Source organism: Ranitomeya imitator, chromosome 4 (assembly GCF_032444005.1).
Source record: "Ranitomeya imitator isolate aRanImi1 chromosome 4, aRanImi1.pri, whole genome shotgun sequence".
NCBI classification, from domain to species: Eukaryota; Metazoa; Chordata; class Amphibia; order Anura; family Dendrobatidae; genus Ranitomeya; species Ranitomeya imitator.
Genome location: NC_091285.1, coordinates 567,927 through 586,566, shown reverse-complemented (window position 1 = coordinate 586,566; position 18,640 = coordinate 567,927). Strand labels below are relative to the sequence as shown.

General features: G+C 47.5%; 1 protein-coding gene across 3 annotated transcripts in view; it reads right to left on the bottom strand.

Annotated features, from left to right (window-relative positions):
- Nucleotides 1–18,640, bottom strand: part of PTPRO (protein tyrosine phosphatase receptor type O) — a 484,495-nt gene that overhangs the window by 201,800 nt on the left and 264,055 nt on the right. For all 3 annotated transcript variants that reach the window (XM_069762736.1, XM_069762737.1, XM_069762738.1), the window contains exons 9-10: nt 9,444–9,637; nt 9,213–9,324 (exon numbers count right to left, since the gene is read on the bottom strand). In XM_069762736.1, the coding sequence (XP_069618837.1) occupies nt 9,213–9,324; nt 9,444–9,637 (306 nt within the window). The remainder of the gene's footprint in view (nt 1–9,212; nt 9,325–9,443; nt 9,638–18,640) is intronic.

Below are 18,640 nucleotides of genomic sequence, written 5' to 3'. Positions count from 1 at the left end.
AATAGCCTTTGTTTGCAATTACAGCTAATAATCGTCTTTTATAAGACCTGATCAGGCCGGCACAGGAGTTATCTTGGCCCACTCCTCCATGCAGATCTTCTCCAAGTTATCCAGGTTCTTTGGGTGTCTCATGTGGACTTTAATCTTGAGCTCCTTCCACAAGTTTTCAATTGGGTTAAGGTCAGGAGACTGACTAGGCCACTGCAACACCTTGATTTTTTGCCTCTTGAACCAGGCCTTGGTTTTCTTGGCTGTGTGCTTTGGGTCGTTGTCTTGTTGGAAGATGAAATGACGACCCTTCTTAAGATCCTTGATGGAGGAGCGGAAGTTCTTGGCCAAAATCTCCAGGTAGGCCGTGCTATCCATCTTCCCATGGATGCGGACCAGATGGCCAGGCCCCTTGGCTGAGAAACAGCCCCACAGCATGATGCTGCCACCACCATGCTTGACTGTAGTGATGGTATTCTTGGGGTCGTATGCAGTGCCATCCAGTCTCCAAACGTCACGTGTGTGGTTGGCACCAAAGATCTCGATCTTGGTCTCATCAGACCAGAGAACCTTAAACCAGTCAGTCTCAGAGTCCTCCAAGTGATCATGAGCAAACTGTAGACGAGCCTTGACATGACGCTTTGAAAGTAAAGGTACCTAACGGGCTCGTCTGGAACGGAGACCATTGCGGTGGAGTACGTTACTTATGGTATTGACTGAAACCAATGTCTCCACTGCCATGAGATCTTCCCGGAGCTCCTTCCTTGTCCTTGGGTTAGCCTTGACTCTTCGGACAAGCCTGGCCTCGGCACGGGAGGAAACTTTCAAAGGCTGTCCAGGCCGTGGAAGGCTAACAGTAGTTCCATAAGCCTTCCACTTCCGGATGATGCTCCCAACAGTGGAGACAGGTTGGCCCAACTCCTTGGAAAGGGTTTTGTACCGCTTGCCAGCCTTGTGACCCTCCACGATCTTGTCTCTGATGGCCTTGAAATGCTCCTTTGTCTTTCCCATGTTGACCATGTATGAGTGCTATTCACAAGTTTGGGGAGGGTCTTAAATAGTCAGAAAAGGCTGGAAAAAGAGATAATTAATCCAAACATGTGAAGCTCATTGTTCTTTGTGCCTGAACTACTTCTTAATACTTTAGGGGAACCAAACAGAATTCTGGTCGGTTGAGGGGTTGAATAATAAATGACCCTCTGAAAAGACTTTTCACAATTTAAAAAAAAAAAAAAAAATAAAGAAATAACATTCTTTTTTGCTGCAGTGCATTTCACACTTCCAGGCTGATCTACAGTCCAAATGTCACAATGCCAAGTTAATTCCAAATGTGTAAACCTGCTAAATCTGCAGGGGGTTGAATACTACTTGTAGGCACTGTATATAGACAGGTGTGCGCCTTTCCAAATCAAGTCCTATCAGTTTAATTAAACACAGCTGGACTCCAATGAAGGAGTAGAACCAACTCAAGGAAGATCACAAAGAAATGGACAGCATGTGACCTAAATATGAGTGTCTGAGCAAAGGGTCTGAAGACTTATGACCATGTGATATTTCAGTTCTTATTTTTTTATTAAATTTAAAAAATTGTCTACATTTCTGTTTTTTTTTAGTCAAGATGGTATGCTGAGTGTACATTCATGAGAAAAAATTGACTTTCTTGAATTTATCAAATGAGTGAAAAATTTAAAGGGGTCTGAATATTTTCCATACCCACTGTACATGTCCGTGTGTGGAGATTGGGTTAATATATATACACATGCCCTCGTCTGTGGCTTGCGTTGGTGAATATACATGTTCTGGTCTGGAGCTCAAGTCCGTGTATACACACATATCCTGGTCTGGAACTCAGGCCAGTGTACATTCATGCTCTGGCCTGTGGCTTGGTGTATATGCATGTCCTGGTCTGGAGCTTTGGTTGGTGTATATACATGTCCAGGTATGTGACTTGGGTCCATGTATATGCATGTACTGGTCTGGAGCTCGGGTCAATGTATATACATGTCCTAGTCTGTGGTTTGGGTCCCTGTATGTACGTGTTCTGGCTTGTAGCTTGATGTATATACATGCCCTGGTCTGGAGCTTTGGTTGGTGTATATACCTGGTCTGTGGCTTGTGTCAATGTACTGTAGATACATATCCTGATCTAGGGTTTGGGTCAGTGTCCTGGTCTGTGGCTTGGTGTATATACACATGTCCTGATCTGTGGCTTGAGTTGGTGCACATACATGTCCTGGTCTGGAGCTTGGGTCAGTGTATTTACATGTTCTGATCTGTGGCTTGGGTCCGTGTATATACATTGTTACACCCGGTTCTGGCCCTGCATCTGGTTTTGGCGCTGCCCCCAGTTCTGGTCCCTCACTCAGTCCTGCTCTCGAGGCTGCCCCTGTACCTCTGTGAGGTCCCTGTCTGGATCCTCGCTCTCTGTCTGTTCCTCGGTGTCCTGCTGCTGCTTCTCTCTCCCCCACTTCCTGGCACGCTGCCAGCAGGCCTCCAGGGACATTCTGATCTTCTCTGCAGACTTGGCCTCACACCGGAGGCAGGTGCGTCTGGTCCTACAAAAACTCAGAGAGAACAGACTTTATGCCAAATTGGAGAAATGCCTCTTTGAACATCCTCTTGGCCTTTCCTTGGTTGCATTGCATCCTCCACAGGATTAAAAATGGGCCCAAAGAAGTTGTCTGCTGTTCTCAAGTGGCCTCTTCCATCTAGGCTAAAAGCCGTACGATTCCTGGGGTTCGCCAACTACTACCGGCAATTCATCCCACACTTTTCCACCCGAATGGCACCAATCACAGCTTTAACCCGGAAAGGGGTAAACTCCAAGGAGTGGCCCTCTGAGGCAGAGGAGGCCTTTGTTTCTCTCAAAAAAGCCTTCGCTTCTGCACCTGTTCTCCATCGTCCGAATTCTATTGAGCAATTTTTTCTTGAGGTAGACGCTTCCTCCATCGGTGCAGGAGCGGTTCTCACCCAGAAATCGTCTACCGGTCGGATGGTCTCCTGTGTTTTTTTTCTAAGGTTCCCCCCTTCCCTGCAGAAAGGAACTATTCCGTTGGAGATCGGGAATTGTTAGCTATCAAATTAGCTCTGCAAGAATGGAGACATCTTCTTGAGGGAGCTCGTCATCAGGTAGTCACATTCACCGATCATAAAAACCTTGCTTACCTCCAATCCGCACAGAGGCTGAATCCCCGTCAGGCCCAGTGTGCCTTGTTTTTTGTTCGTACTACTGGTGGCCTGCCATGGGTAAGGATATCCAGGAGTATGTCGCAGCCTGTCCTTCATGTGCCCATAACAAGATTGATAAATGCCTACCAGCCAGTAGGCTTCAGCCTCTTCCGATTCCGTCTGCTCCCTGGCAGCACATCGCAATGGATTTCATCACGGATCTTCCCATTTCTTCCGGCTTTTCAGTGGTATGGGTTGTGGTGGATCGCTTCTCTAAGATGGTTCACTTCGTTCCGCTACCCTGTCTCCCATCTGCTCCTGAACTTGCGGATCACTTCATTCAGCACATCTTCCGTCTTCATGAATTTCCTCTCCACATCGTGTCCGACAGGGGCGTCCAGTTCACCTCAAAGTTCTGGAGAGCGGTCTGTGAACTGGTAAAAATAGAAATGGATTTTTCTTCGGCATACCATCCCCAATCCATTGGGCAAGTGGAGATGACCATTCAAATCATGTCTAGATTCCTGCGCCACTTCATCAACGCATACCACGATGACTGGGTAGAGTTACTGCCCTGGGTGGAATTCTCCTACAACAACCAAGTGAGTGAATTTTCTGGAAAATCTCCCTTTCAGATTGTGTTTGGAGTCCAGCCCGGAATTCCTCTTCCTATCTCTGGATCATCTGGCATTACGGGAGCCGATACCTTTACCAAAGATTTCTCAAAAGTTTGGAGAGATACCAAGATTGCTTTGGAGAAAGCCTCTGAACATATGAAAAGGCATGAGGACAAACGACGCCTGGATGCTCCCATCTTTTGCCCCGGAGACAAGGTATGGCTCTCCTCCAAGTACATCCATCTGAAGTTGCCTTCCTACAAATTGGGTCCCCGTTTCATTGGGCCCTTTGAAGTCTTGAGACAAATCAACCTGAAATTGCCTATTTCCTTACGTGTGCCTAACAACTTTCATGTTTCCCTCCTCAAACCAGTTGTTTTGAGTTCTTTCTTGAAGGACCCGGGTACCACTCCAGATTCTGTCTCTGAGGATGATGTTTTTGAGGTAAAACATATCTTGGCCACTAAGAATGTAAGAGGTAAGACCTATTACTTGGAGGACTGGAAGGGCTTTGGTCCTGAGGAGAAGTCTTAGAAGCCTAAAGAGAACATCCAGGCCCCTCTCCTTTTTAAAAGATTTCACGCAGCCTTGAAAAAGAGGAGGCATAAAGAGGGGCATACTGTTACACCCGATTCTGGCCCTGCACCCGGTTTTGGCTCTGCGCCCAGTTCTGGTCCTTCACCCACTCCCGCTCCCGAGGCTGCCCCTGTACCTCTGGGAGGTGTCTGTCTGGATCCTTGCTCTCTGTCTGTTCCTTGGCGTTCTGCTGTTTCTTCTCTCTCCCCCACTTCCTGGCACACTGCCAGCAGGCCTCCAGGGAGAGTGTTTAGGACATGTGCGCTTACCTCCAGACTCTTAAAGGGATAGAACGCATTTTTTGAAAATTTCAATTAACCAATGGCAGCACACTGATAACTACTTCTGGCCCCTCCATCATAGGGAGGGTGCCAGAGCAATGAGTATTGTAACGTTGTACCCGCTCAGGTGCGTAGGAGGAAACAGGAGGCACATTCTCTTTAATGTCCATGTGGGTTTATTTGCTCCATAAACCAGCAAGACAGGAACAGAAAGGAAAACAGTCCGTACATCAGGCCGACATAGCATAAAAGTCCATAGAAAAGCTCTGCTCTTCTCAGGCCTGTGGGCACACAGGCTGTGCAACGTCATGCACTCAGGTTCTAGCTGAAGCCACAGACCACTCTGTAGTGTTCAGCCTGGACACATGGAAGTCTGTCCACATTGGCAGACTCCCAAACACTCTCACACCATGTGCTACACACCTCCATTATGTAGCCTGAAACCACACCCATTGGTGAGGTAATGTCACATGATTAGACATGTGGTTATGACATCAGCACAGGTCCTGAAACAAACATAGACAGGCATGGTTATGCCCCTTACCCACGGGTAAGGTATATGGGTAGCCAGACCCTCCCATCTCTCATAGCTACCCGTAACCCGGACCCAAATATCCTAAACAATTCCTTATTGCTTTATGTGTACTAAAGAAAACACTCCGGGTTACATCACAGCGACAAGCCTTCTCTGTGATACATACCTCCCGTCGACTATACAACCTTTAGCCACGCTACAGTATCTACTCTTGCTATTTCCGGTTCTGTTCTTGTTCTGTCTGCGCTGTTATAGCATTCCGTTTTGCTCTCTGCTTATACTGTCTGTTTCCGCAGAATATCAGTGAACAGTGGTTCGGCTATCCTAAGACGACACCTGTACCTTTATACTCAAGTGCCTTCCCCTTTCGCCACTCGCCATCCGAACCCCTGGACTATGCTAAAGGTGCTGGAGCCAGCTTCCTCCCATCTACCTGGAATCTGACTTTCCTCGCCTGAGCCAGCTTCATATCTCATACCTGGTGTCTGCCGGTCAGCTCCATCATATCTGTTTATCCATTTGTCCCGCTGTGACAGCTGCCACGTGTCCGGCTGCCACGTGTCCGGGGTCTAACTTGAGGTAGCACCTGTGTCCCCCAGGTATTGCATTCTGGTCCTGTTCGAGGAATCTTACTACGGATACCTGGGGCTCACTAGTTACGCCCCCTTTGGAGCCCCCCGGACCAAAAAATAAAAGACGAATGTGAACTTCATCACCTGTGCCTCCGCTTCCATTAATTAAATACATGTCCTGGTCTTGGGCTTGGGTCAGTGTACATACATGTCCTGGTCTGTGACTTGGTGTCTGTAGATATGTCCTGGTCTATGGCTGGAGTGCATGTATATACATGTTCTGGTCTGGAGCTCTGGTTGATATATATATATCTATAAAATAACGCTGGGAGCATCACTCTGTCCGAAGCCTTTATAGACTGCGCAAGCGCAAGCGCAGTCTGGGCCTCACAGAGTGACGCTCCCAGGAGATCGCGGTATGCGTAAGCACTGAACGCACACTGCGATCTCCAACAGAGAGGCAGGGACCGCCAGGAGGGTAAGTATGAGCTATATTCACCTGTCCCCCATTCCACCGCTGCACGCCGCCATCTTCCCGGTCCTCGGCCTGTGACCTTCAGTTCAGAGGGCGCGATGACGCGCTTAATGCGCGCCGGCGCCGCCCTCTGACTGACCAGTCACAGCCAGAGGTGGAATGGGGGACAGGTGAATATAGTAAGTGCTGGGGGGCCTGAGCTGGCGGCGATACCGGCACCTGACCCCCACAGCGCGCCGGTGTCCCCGCCTGCTCAGGCCCCCCAGCACTCGGCGCCCCGCGACGATAGGTGAGTATGGTATTTTTTTTTTATATATTGCAGCAGCATACGGGGCATACACTATGGAGCATCTTATGGGGCCATAAACCATAGTGGAGCATCTTATAGGGCCATAAACCATAATGGAGCAGTGTACGGGGGCATATGGGGCCATAAACCCTAATGGAGCAGTGTACGGGGGCATATAGTATGGAGCATCTTATGGGGGCCATAAACCATAATGGAGCAGTGCACGGGGGCCATAAACCTTTATGGAGCAATGTACGGGGCATATACTATGGAGAATTTTATGGGGGCCATAAACCTTTATGGAGCAGCGTATGGGGCATATGGATGGGAGCAGCAAATTAAAGAATGGTGGCGCAGGATGGGAACAGCACATGACAGAACGGGGGCACAGGATGGGAGCAGCACATGAAAGAATAGGGCAGCACATGACAGAACGGGGGCGCAGGATGGGAGCAGCACATGTCAGAATGGGGGCGCAGGATGGGAGCAGCACATGACAGGATGGGGACGAAGGATGGGTGCAGCACATGTCAGAATGGAGGCGCAGGATGGGCGCAGCGCATGTCAGAATGGGGGCGCAGGATGGAGCAGCTCATGTCAGAATGGGGGCGCAGGATGGAGCAGCTCATGTCAGAATGGGGGCGCAGGATGGGAGCAGCACATGTCAGAATGGGGGCACAGGATGGGAGCAGCACATAGTAACATAGTAACATAGTTAGTAAGGCCGAAAAAAGACATTTGTCCATCCAGTTCAGCCTATAAAACTGACAGGATGGGGACGCAGGATGGGAGCAGCACATGACAGGATGGAGACCATATACCAATATAAATGCTCGCCACCCGGGCGTAGAACGGGTTCAATAGCTAGTATATATATATATACAGTGGGGCAAAAAAGTATTTAGTCAGTCAGCAATAGTGCAAGTTCCACCACTTAAAAAGATGAGAGGCGTCTGTAATTTACATCATAGGTAGACCTCAACTATGGGAGACAAACTGAGAAAAAAAAATCCAGAAAATCACATTGTCTGTTTTTTTAACATTTTATTTGCATATTATGGTGGAAAATAAGTATTTGGTCAGAAACAAAATTTCATCTCAATACTTTGTAATATATCCTTTGTTGGCAATGACAGAGGTCAAACGTTTTCTGTAAGTCTTCACAAGGTTGCCACACACTGTTGTTGGTATGTTAGCCCATTCCTTCCTGCAGATCTCCTCTAGAGCAGTGATGTTTTTGGCTTTTCGCTTGGCAACACGGACTTTCAACTCCCTCCAAAGGTTTTCTATAGGGTTGAGATCTGGAGACTGGCTAGGCCACTCCAGGACCTTGAAATGCTTCTTACGAAGCCACTCCTTCGTTGCCCTGGCGGTGTGCTTTGGATCATTGTCATGTTGAAAGACCCAGCCACGTTTCATCTTCAATGCCCCTGCTGATGGAAGGAGGTTTGTACTCAAAATCTCACGATACATGGCCCCATTCATTCTTTCATGTACCCGGATCAGTCGTCCTGGCCCCTTTGCAGAGAAACAGCCCCAAAGCATGATGTTTCCACCACCATGCTTTACAGTAGGTATGGTGTTTGATGGATGCAACTCAGTATTCTTTTTCCTCCAAACACGACAAGTTGTGTTTCTACCAAACAGTTCCAGTTTGGTTTCATCAGACCATAGGACATTCTCCCAAAACTCCTCTGGATCATCCAAATGCTCTCTAGCAAACTTCAGACGGGCCCGGACATGTACTGGCTTAAGCAGTGGGACACGTCTGGCACTGCAGGATCTGAGTCCATGGTGGCGTAGTGTGTTACTTATGGTAGGCCTTGTTACATTGGTCCCAGCTCTCTGCAGTTCATTCACTAGGTCCCCCCGCATGGTTCTGGGATTTTTGCTCACCGTTCTTGTGATCATTCTGACCCCACGGGGTGGGATTTTGCGTGGAGCCCCAGATCGAGGGAGATTATCAGTGGTCTTGTATGTCTTCCATTTTCTAATTATTGCTCCCACTGTTGATTTCTTCACTCCAAGCTGGTTGGCTATTGCAGATTCAGTCTTCCCAGCCTGGTGCAGGGCTACAATTTTGTTTCTGGTGTCCTTTGACAGCTCTTTGGTCTTCACCATAGTGGAGTTTGGAGTCAGACTGTTTGAGGGTGTGCACAGGTGTCTTTTTATACTGATAACAAGTTTAAACAGGTGCCATTACTACAGGTAATGAGTGGAGGAAAGAGGAGACTCTTAAAGAAGAAGTTACAGGTCTGTGAGAGCCAGAAATCTTGATTGTTTGTTTCTGACCAAATACTTATTTTCCACCATAATATGCAAAAAAAATGATAAAAAAACAGACAATGTGATTTTCTGGATTTTTTTTTCTCAGTTTGTCTCCCATAGTTGAGGTCTACCTATGATGTAAATTACAGCCGCCTCTCATCTTTTTAAGTGGTGGAACTTGCACTATTGCTGACTGACTAAATACTTTTTTGCCCCACTGTATGTATATATATATATATATATGTATATATATATATACTGTATATATATACACTAGTCCTAATTTGAGGCTCGGGTCCATGGATATACATGTCCTAACTTGTGGCTTGGGTCCGTGTATACACATGTCCTGGCCTGTGGCTTGGGTCCGTGTATACACATGTCCTGGCCTGTGGCTTGGGACAATGTATATACATATCCTCGTCTGTGAGTGGGATACTTGCCTGTTATAAAGCTTAGAGTAGAAGTGTCGCAGCAGCTCTGCTCAGGCTCACCCCATGTTACCATCGTCACCCGAAAGTTATAGTACCATGCCGGCAGTAAGTTGTTGAGCTTCTGAAATAAGAATGTGAGCCATGTTATGATGTGTATTGTAGATATAGCACCAAAGTATGCCCCAGTGCGGTACTAAGACTGCATCATATACATTTCCTATATAAAGGTCGGATCATTACCACCGTGGACGTGAGGGAGATGGTAGCTGCGATCTCGTAGTACGGACTCCATTCTGAGCTCATAGTGATGGGATTAAAGTAAAACACTTCCACCAAGTATTTCCGGAAGGAGCTGAGATACGGCCGTGTCCAGCTCAAAACCACAGATGAAGGGCCCAGAGGGTAAAGCACCAGGTCCCGTACTCCGAGGGGATCTGCAGAAGGAGAACACAATGCCATGTTAGTGCGGACCGTGCCTGGGAGAGGGGAAAATTCAGCAGTTATATCCATATGTCACAAACTTAGTCAAGGAACCTGCAGGTGTTTTTGTTAATTATTCTAATTTACTGAGATACTGACTTTGGGGTTTTCATTGGCTGTAAGCCATAATCATCAACATCAACAGAAATAAGCACGTGAAATAGATCACTCTGTAATGACTCTATATTATGTATGAGTTTCACTTTTTGTATTGAAGAACTTAAATAAATGAACTTTTTCATGATATTCTAATTTTGTGAGAAGCCCCTGTTTCTATATAGACATATACGCACACGCGCACATCCTCATTGAGGTGGCTGGCCTTGGCGCTGCGATTCCCAGAGAGATAGCTTCATCATGTTAGTTGCTGATAGAGGTTTTTTTTAGGTTTTTTAGGTCCAGATTTTTAGGAACGACAAGAAGAGCTGAGTGGGACTGGTCATTCCCCTATCTACATTCCATTTTTTTATTGGGACTATTTAAGGCAGCTGAGCTGTCTCAGATCTGTCCTTGTGTAGAAGAAGGGAAGGACCTTTACTTCTGGTGAATCACAACTAGAGACACAAGTGATTGGACAATATCAGGTCTGATAAACCTATCTGCAGCATAGGAACTGTTTTGTTTTCTTTTGACCATGGTACCATGAAACTGACATTTTTGCGTTCTGAGCGGTTACTGTTTTCTGTATATTTAACCCATTAACGACTGCCGTTACGCCTTTTAACAGCGGTAGTGGAAAAAGTGTATAGCGCCCCTGTGACGGGGTGTACGGCAGAGCAGGAAGGGACAACAGGCCAAGGGATGATTCCACAGATTTATTATCAAGAACGCTGGAACAACACATGCAGGTAGATCTACAGAGTCCACAATTAGTCCAACGGAACAGGTTCGGGGGCACCTCCCGATAATCCTTGTGCCAGGTAACAAAGCAATAGTCCACAATTAGTCCAATGGATCCCAAAACAATCTCACGAACAACGAGATATGTCCTCAGCTCAAGTCTCGCCCCGTTCGCTTCCGCAGTCACAGCTGGACGTGGGGTCTTGCCTCAGCTAAGAATCCCCACTCCTTCTCCTTCAAAGATCAACTCACATCTGATCTCAGATCAGACCATGAAGGGGGGTAGGGGTCACACCTTCTATTCAATGGTTGGGTCCACCAGAAGATTCTAGACTGGTGGGCTCCAAGTAGTATGTACATTTGACTAGCCACCTGCTGTGAGGAAGAATGGCTATTCCTCCACTAGTGATGTTGACAAAGCTTAATTACATTAGAGCTTAGGGCTGCAAGTATTGGGGGAAGGAGACATATTGTTACAGGTGAACTCCCAGCACAAGAAAATACATAAATTACAGCTAATAGAAACCAGAGAACAGTTACATACATCAAATGGCATATTATTCAAATACAGGACAGGGCAAAAGTACATATCATGACAGCCCCCCCAGAGTAGGATTTTCTCTGGGGTCTCGGCTGCTGGGGGAAGCCGAGACCCCAGAGAACATGATTCGGTTTGGTTTTTACCAACCCCTGGGTTGCGATTGCGATTATTAACCGTATCACTGCGACCGCAAAAAAAAGCGCGATTTGCCATTTAATTTCTCTGTCCTCCGATGTGATCGCACATCAAAGGACAGAAAAATAGGGTCCCCGATTGCCCCCCGATACTTACCAGTATCTCCCGGTGTTCCTGGGGCCTCCTGCTTCCTCTCACGGCCGCTGGCATCTTCTTCCGGTAAGAAAATGGCAGGCGCATGCGCAGTGTGCCCGCAGAGATCTACCGGCAGGTAGGGTTGAGCGAAACGGATCGGACAAATTGAAAAATTGACCCGATCCTAGTGTGGGATCGGCCATGAGGTCGGCGATCTTCGCGCCAAAGTCGCGTTTCGTATGACGCGTTCAGCGCCATTTCTCATCTAATGAAGGAGGACGCAGAGTGTGGGCAGCATGATGACATAGGTCTCGGTCCCCACCATCTTAGAGAAGGGCATGACAGTGATTGGCTTGCTTTCTGCGGCGTCACAGGGGCTATAAAGGGGCGTGCACGCCGCCCGCCATCTTACTTCTGCTGATCGTAGCATAGGGAGAGGTTGCTGCAGCTGCATCAGAAGAAGGGATATATTTAGGGAGGGAAGATTAACTCCCAAACTGCTTGTGCTGTAGAGATTTCCACTGTCCAACACCACCATTTGTTTGCAGGGACAGTGGAGGGTTTTTTTTTGGTGCATCAGCTATGTAGCTTATTAGGCTGCCCTATAAGGCTCCCTGATAGCTGCATTGTTGTTTGCACGCCGCTGTGCAAACCTACTGCTTTTTTTAAAAGCAAAAATCCTGTTGCTCCTTTCTGCACAGTTCTCTTGTTTATTTGTCCACACTTTTGTGTGCAGCAGTCCTTTTTATTGCTGCCATACTTGTCCTGAGATCATTGTAGGGAGATTGAAATTGTACTACAGCCCTTGTATTTTTTGATATATCTGCCAGCCACTTTCTGCCACTAACATTGTGTTGTTTTATACACTACGCCTGAGTTTTGGTTCAGTCTCCCCCCAAAAAAAAGGGAGATTTAAATTCTCCAAACAAGTTTATATACACCTTCTACCTTGTTTCACAGTACCATATAACGGTTGTTATTTTGGTTAGATTTTTCCAAAAATGATGAAGTCTTGTGGAAGAGGCCGTGGGCGGTCGTTGCCAGCTGGTACTGATGGTGGTGGAGCATCTGGTGGTAGTGGGAAAAGCAAAATAGCACCAAAGGCTGGAGGTGTTGAGCCAACGTCATCGTCTGGCTACACAAGGCCTCGAAGGCTCCCTTATCAGGGAGTAGGAAAACAGCTTTTAAAGCTGGAGCAGCAGGAAAAAGTTTTAGCTTTCCTTGCTGACTCAGCCTCTAGCTCTTTCACCTCCTTTTCAGAAGGTTCGAAATCTAAAAGCAGCGAGTTATCAGTGGCTGCTCCCGGTCAGGAACAAGTCGCTTCCTTGTGTCCTTCACCCAAACCAAAAGTGAAGGATGCGGCAGGCGACACTACAGTTTACTCCATGGAGCTCTTTACACATGCCGTGCCTGGGTTAGAACGGGAAATTGTTAAAAGCCCATTACAAGATGAATCGGATATGGAGTGCACTAATGCACAGCCACAGCCAGATTATTATGCTGTTCCATTGACTCAGATCACTACATTGCCCTCGCAGTGTACTGAGCCAGAATCTGACCCTGATGAGACTATGGTGCCCCGTCACGAACGCTATAGCACCTTACACGGTGACACAGAGGAAGGTGCACATGACATTGAAGAGAAGGTGATAGATGACCCAGTTGTTGACCCAGATTGGCAGCCATTGAGGGAAGAGGGTGCCGCTGCCAGTAGCTCAGAAGCGGAGGAGGATCATTCGCAGCAGCCATCTACATCGCAACAGCTTTCATCTGGCAGGCCCGTATGTGGCCAAAAATGTTTGTCAAAACCAAAAACAGTTTTAGGACACCGTGGCCATCCGGTGAAAGTAGCACAGCGTGCAATGCCTGAAAAGGTATTCCATAGTAGGAAGAGTGCAGTGTGGGAAATTTTTAACCAAGATCCGAATGATCAGTGCAAAGTTATCTGTAAGAAGTTCTCAAAGACCTTTAGCAGAGGGAAGAATCTCCTAAATTTAAATGCAACGTGCATGCGTAGATATTAAACCAGCATGCACTTGCAAGCCTGGACTAACTACCAAACGTCCCGTACCGTTGGTGCACCTGCTCAGAATGAAGGTAGTCAGCAATGCTACATTGCTTCCCTCACAGTAAGCCCACCGGTTAGGACACCACCAGCAGCAAATGTGGAGGTATCCTCGCAAGGCCAAAGCAGTCAGGGAATCACAAGGTTCTTGGTAGGAAACACTGTAGGTAGGCCAACAGCAAGAATACCATCACCAACCCTCTCTCAGTCTGCCATGTCCACCACCACCCCCGCTAGTTCCACCATATGCACCTCTCCAGTCCAGCTCACCCTACAAGAGACTCTCGTTAGCAAAAGGAAGTACTCATCCTCGCATCCGCGTACACAGGGTTTGAATGCCCACATTGCTAGACTAATCTTGTTAGAGATGATGCTCTACCGGTTGGTTGAAAGCAAAGCTTTCAAAGCCCTGATGGCCTATGCAGTATCACGCTATGACCTACCCAGTCGACACTTCTTTGCGAGAAAAGCCATCCCAGTCCTCCACCAGCATGTCAAAGACGGCATTGTCCATGCACTGAGGCAATCAGTCAGTAGAAAGGTGCATCTCACAACAGATGCATGGACAAGTAGGCATGGCCAGGGACGTTACGTGTCCATCACGGCGCACTGTGCTAATGTGGTGGATGCAGGGTCCACAGGGGACGGCCATAGTGGGACAGTTCTGCCTAGCCCACGTTCTACGAAACAGTTTGCTGTAGGCTTTCGCCACCCCTCCTCCTCCTCCTCCAGAAGTGAAAGCTCGTCCACAGAGCGCAGTCGCATGACCACTCCATCTGCAGCTGCCAGTGTTGCACACGAGGTGTCCCATTATGGAACAGCTAGTGGTAAGCGTCAGCAGGCTGTGCTACAAATGAAGTGTTTGGGCGACAACAGACACACCGCGGAAGTACTGGCCGAGTACTTGCAGCAAGATACTCAGTCATGGCTGGGCAGTGTACATCTTGAGGCAGGCAAGGTAGTCAGTGATAACAGAAGGAATTTTATGGCTGCCATAGCCCTTTCAGAACTGAAACACATACCTTGCCTGGCTCACACCTTGAACCTGGTGGTGCAGTGCTTCCTGAAAAATTATCCGGAGTTACCAGTCCTGCTCCTGAAGGTGCGAAGACTTTGCTCGCACATCCGCCGGTCGCCCGTACACTCCAGCCGTATGCTGAACCATCAGCAATCGCTGAATCTTCCCCAGCACCGCCTAATAATTGACGTTGCAACAAGGTTGAACTCCACACTGCACATAGTTCAGAGGCTGTGTGAACAGAGGCGTGCTGTCATGTATTTGTGGGAGTATACACATACACGAGCAGGCAGTTGGAGGGCAGGCATGGAGTTGTCTGGTGTGCAGTGGTCGAAGCTACAAGACCTCTGTCAAGTCCTTCAGTATTTTGAGGAATGCACACGGCTGGTAAGTGCAGACGACGCCATCATAAGCATGAGCATCCCCCTAATGCGTCTGCTGATGCAAAGTTTGACGCACATTAAGGAGCTGGCGTCTGCAGCCGAGGAGGAGGGAAGCCTTGAAGACAGTCAGCCATTGTCTGCTCAGGGAACTCTCCTGGACGAGTTGGCGGATGAAGAGGAGGAGGAGGATGATGGAGATGAATATTTATGGGAGGAGGATGCTTCTCAGGGGGCAATAGAAACTGGTGGCGTTGCAAGGTCAGATACAGGGTTTTTGCGGGCCACAAGTGATATTGATTTGCAAGAAATTGCTCTTCAACCCAGCACAAGCAGTGAATTGACACCTGGAACATTGGCCCACATGGCAGAGTATGCCTTGCGTATCCAAAAAGGGACCCCCGCATTATCAAAATGATGACCGATGACGATTACTGGTTGGCCTGTCTCCTGGATCCACGATACAAAGGAAAATTACAAAATATCATGCCACATGAGAACCTTGAGCAAATATTGGCTACCAAACAAGCAACTCTTGTAAACCGTTTGATTCAGGCATTCCCAGCACACAGTGGCAGTGATGGTTCTCACACGAGCTGTAGGGGGCAACATGGCAGAGGTGTTAGAGGTGCACAAATCAGAAGTGGCGTTGGACAGAGGGGTTTTATGACCAGGTTGTGGAGTGATTTCGCAATGACCGCAGACAGTACAGGTACTGCTGCATCAATTCAAAGTGACAGGAGACAACATTTGTCCAGTATGGTTACCAACTATTTTTCCTCCCTTATCGATGTTCTCCCTCACAGGTTATTCCCCTTTGATTACTGGGCATCTAAACTAGACACCTGGCCCGAATTGGCATAATATGCATTACAGGAGTTTGCTTGTCCAGCTGCTAGTGTGCTATCAGAAAGAGTCTTCAGTGCTGCTGGTTCAATAATGACCGAAAAAAAGGACTCGTCTGGCTCCCCGAAATGTAGATGATCTAACCTTCATTAAAATGAACCAATCATGGATTTCAAATTATTTTGCCCCACCTTTCCCTGCTGACACGTAGCTTGCCTGAAAAATGTATTGCTTTTGGCCTCCTCTTACTGACTGCTCCAATTCCTCCATTTGCAGCTGCTGAATGTCCACCATAGGCCATTTTTATACCTCGATAAATGGGCTGACTCTCCCCCCACAGGGCCGTGGTCACCACTTGATGCAAGCACCCGTGCGAGTGCCGTTTGCCTGGACAGGTGGGTGTGCCCACTCTTGGGCGACGGCACTGGCACATGGTCCCTCATAGTACAATGAAGTGTCTCTGATGGTGGTGGTGCACAACCAACGTCAGACACACCGTCGTAATATGAAGGGCCTTGTGCCAGTACCGCCGCCCACGAGTGTTCCCCCCCAGCTCAAACAGTGCTCTACCACTTGCAATACTTACCTCTCCCTGCTCCACCACTGTGTAGTCTATGCTGTTAAATCCTTCAATGGCACTGCCAATACAAATTTGTTGAAATGATAGATGATAGTTAAAATATACAGGGGCCCTGGCCTCCATTTAGACCAGTTAATACTGTGCGCGAACTACCGCTGTCTGCTACTCAGCAGAGGAGCCCACCCCTGTACCTAGCTATGCCACCAGTTTATTTATGAACATTTTTTGGGCTGACGTTTAGCCCACTTTTTTATTTTAGGCCTACTAAGTCTGTGTGAGCCTCTCATTACAATTGTCCTCCGCTGAACAAAGCTATGCCGCCTGTTTAGTCCAGTTACCAATTTTGAACTGCATTTAGCCTACTTTATTCTTTGGGCCTATATCTGTGTTTCCTCCTCATCCTGCCCATTGCCCAGCCAGTGATAGATGAGTCTGCTGGTACATTGACCCAGACCACTACATTCCCCTTGCACTCTACACAGCCAGTATCTGACCCTGCTGAAAGTCAGGTTCCCCTTCCCGCATACCACCTTACACGGGGGCAAATAGGAAGGTGCAGATGAAAGTGCAGGTTCCTTCATCAGGTGGGGGGGGCATACTCATTGGCACTGGCACAGGGCCCCTCATAGTAAGCAAAAGTGTCTCTGGCAGTGGGAGGTGCCGCCCGCCGTCAAACACACCGCCGTACTATGAGGGGCCCTGTGTCAGTGCCAACTAGTAGCCCCCCCCGCTTGCTCAGGATCGCAGCACTTGCAAAGTTGAAATAATTACCTCTCCCTGCTCCACCGCCGTGACGTATTCCACGTTTCCTGGGCCCACGAAAATCTTGAGCCAGCCCTACCCCCCACAACTTTAGCTAAATGAACCCCTGTTTTCAATGCCTAACTATTATTATGAAGTAAATTAAGATTGACAAGCTCTAGAAATAAGAATTGATGTTTTTGGCATTAAAATGGGCACCGTAGGTGTTTTCCTGTCCTCCACTCACTGCCGACTTTGATTCCCCATTGATTTGCATTGGATTTCGTGTTTCGGTCGGCCCCAGTCTTTTCGCAATAATCGGCCGATTTCACCTGACCCAACTTTTGAGAAAGTCGGATTTCGCGAAACCCGACTCGATCCTAAAAAAGTAAAAGTCGCTCAACTCTACCAGCAGGCACTCAGCAAAATAGAAAGATTTCTCCTATTGGTTCATTTTGGTCACTGTGATAGACCCTATCACAGTGATCAAAATAAAAAAAAATAGTAAATAATCCCCTCCTTTTTCACCCCCTTAGTTAGAGAAAAATAATAAAATACAGAAAATGTATTTATTTCCATTTTCCAATTAGGGTTAGAGTTGGGCTAAAGTGAGTTGGGCTAAAGTTAGGGTTAGGGTTGTGGTTAAAGTTAGGGTTATAGTTGGGATTAGGGTTAGGGTTGGGATTAGGGTTAGGGTTGAGATTAGGGTTAGGGTTGAGATTAGGGTTAGGGTTGGGATTAGGGTTAGGGTTGGGATTAGGGTTAGGGTTGGGATTAGGGTTAGGGGTGTATTAGGGTTAGGGTTGTGGCTAAAGTTAGGGCTAGAGTTGGGATTAGGGTTAGGATTAGGGTTAGGGTTGAGATTAGGGTTAGGGTTGGGATTAGGATTAGGGGTGTATTAGGGTTAGGGGTGTATTAGGGTTAGGGTTGTGATTGGGTTATGGTTAGGGTTGGGATTAGGGTTAGGGGTGTGTTGGGGTTAGGCTTGGAGTTAGAATTGGGAGGTTTCCATGGTTTAGGTACATCAGGGGGTCTCCAAAAGCAACAAGGCGCCACCATTGATTCCAGCCAATTTTGCATTAAAAAGGTCAAACGGCGCTCCCTCCCTTCTGAGCTCTGCCATGCGCCCAAAGAGTGGTTTACCCCCACATATGGGGCATCAGCATACTCAGGACAAATTGGACAACAACTTTTGTGGTATAATTTCTTCTGTTAACTTTCTGAAATTAAAAAAATTGGAGGCTTAAAAATCATTATTGTGGACAAAAAAATATTTTTTATTTTCATGGCTCTGCCTTATAAACTTCTGTGAAGCACTTGTGCACTGAAAGTGCTCACCACACATCTAGATAAGCTCCTTGGGGGATCTAGTTTCCAAAATGGGGTCACTTGTGGGGGTTTCTACTGTTTAGACACATCAGGGGCTCTGCAAACGCAGCATGACGCCCGCAGACTATTCTATCAAAGTCTGCATTCCAAAATATCACTACTTCTCTTCCGAGCCCTGACGTGCGCCCAAACAGTGGTCCCCCCACATATTTGGTATTGGCGTACTCAGGACAAACTGGACAACAACTTTTGTTTTTTGTGGGAAAAAATATTTTTTATTTTCACGGCTTGGTGTTATAAACTTCTGTGAAGCACATGGGGGTTCAAAGTTCACACGACACAACTAG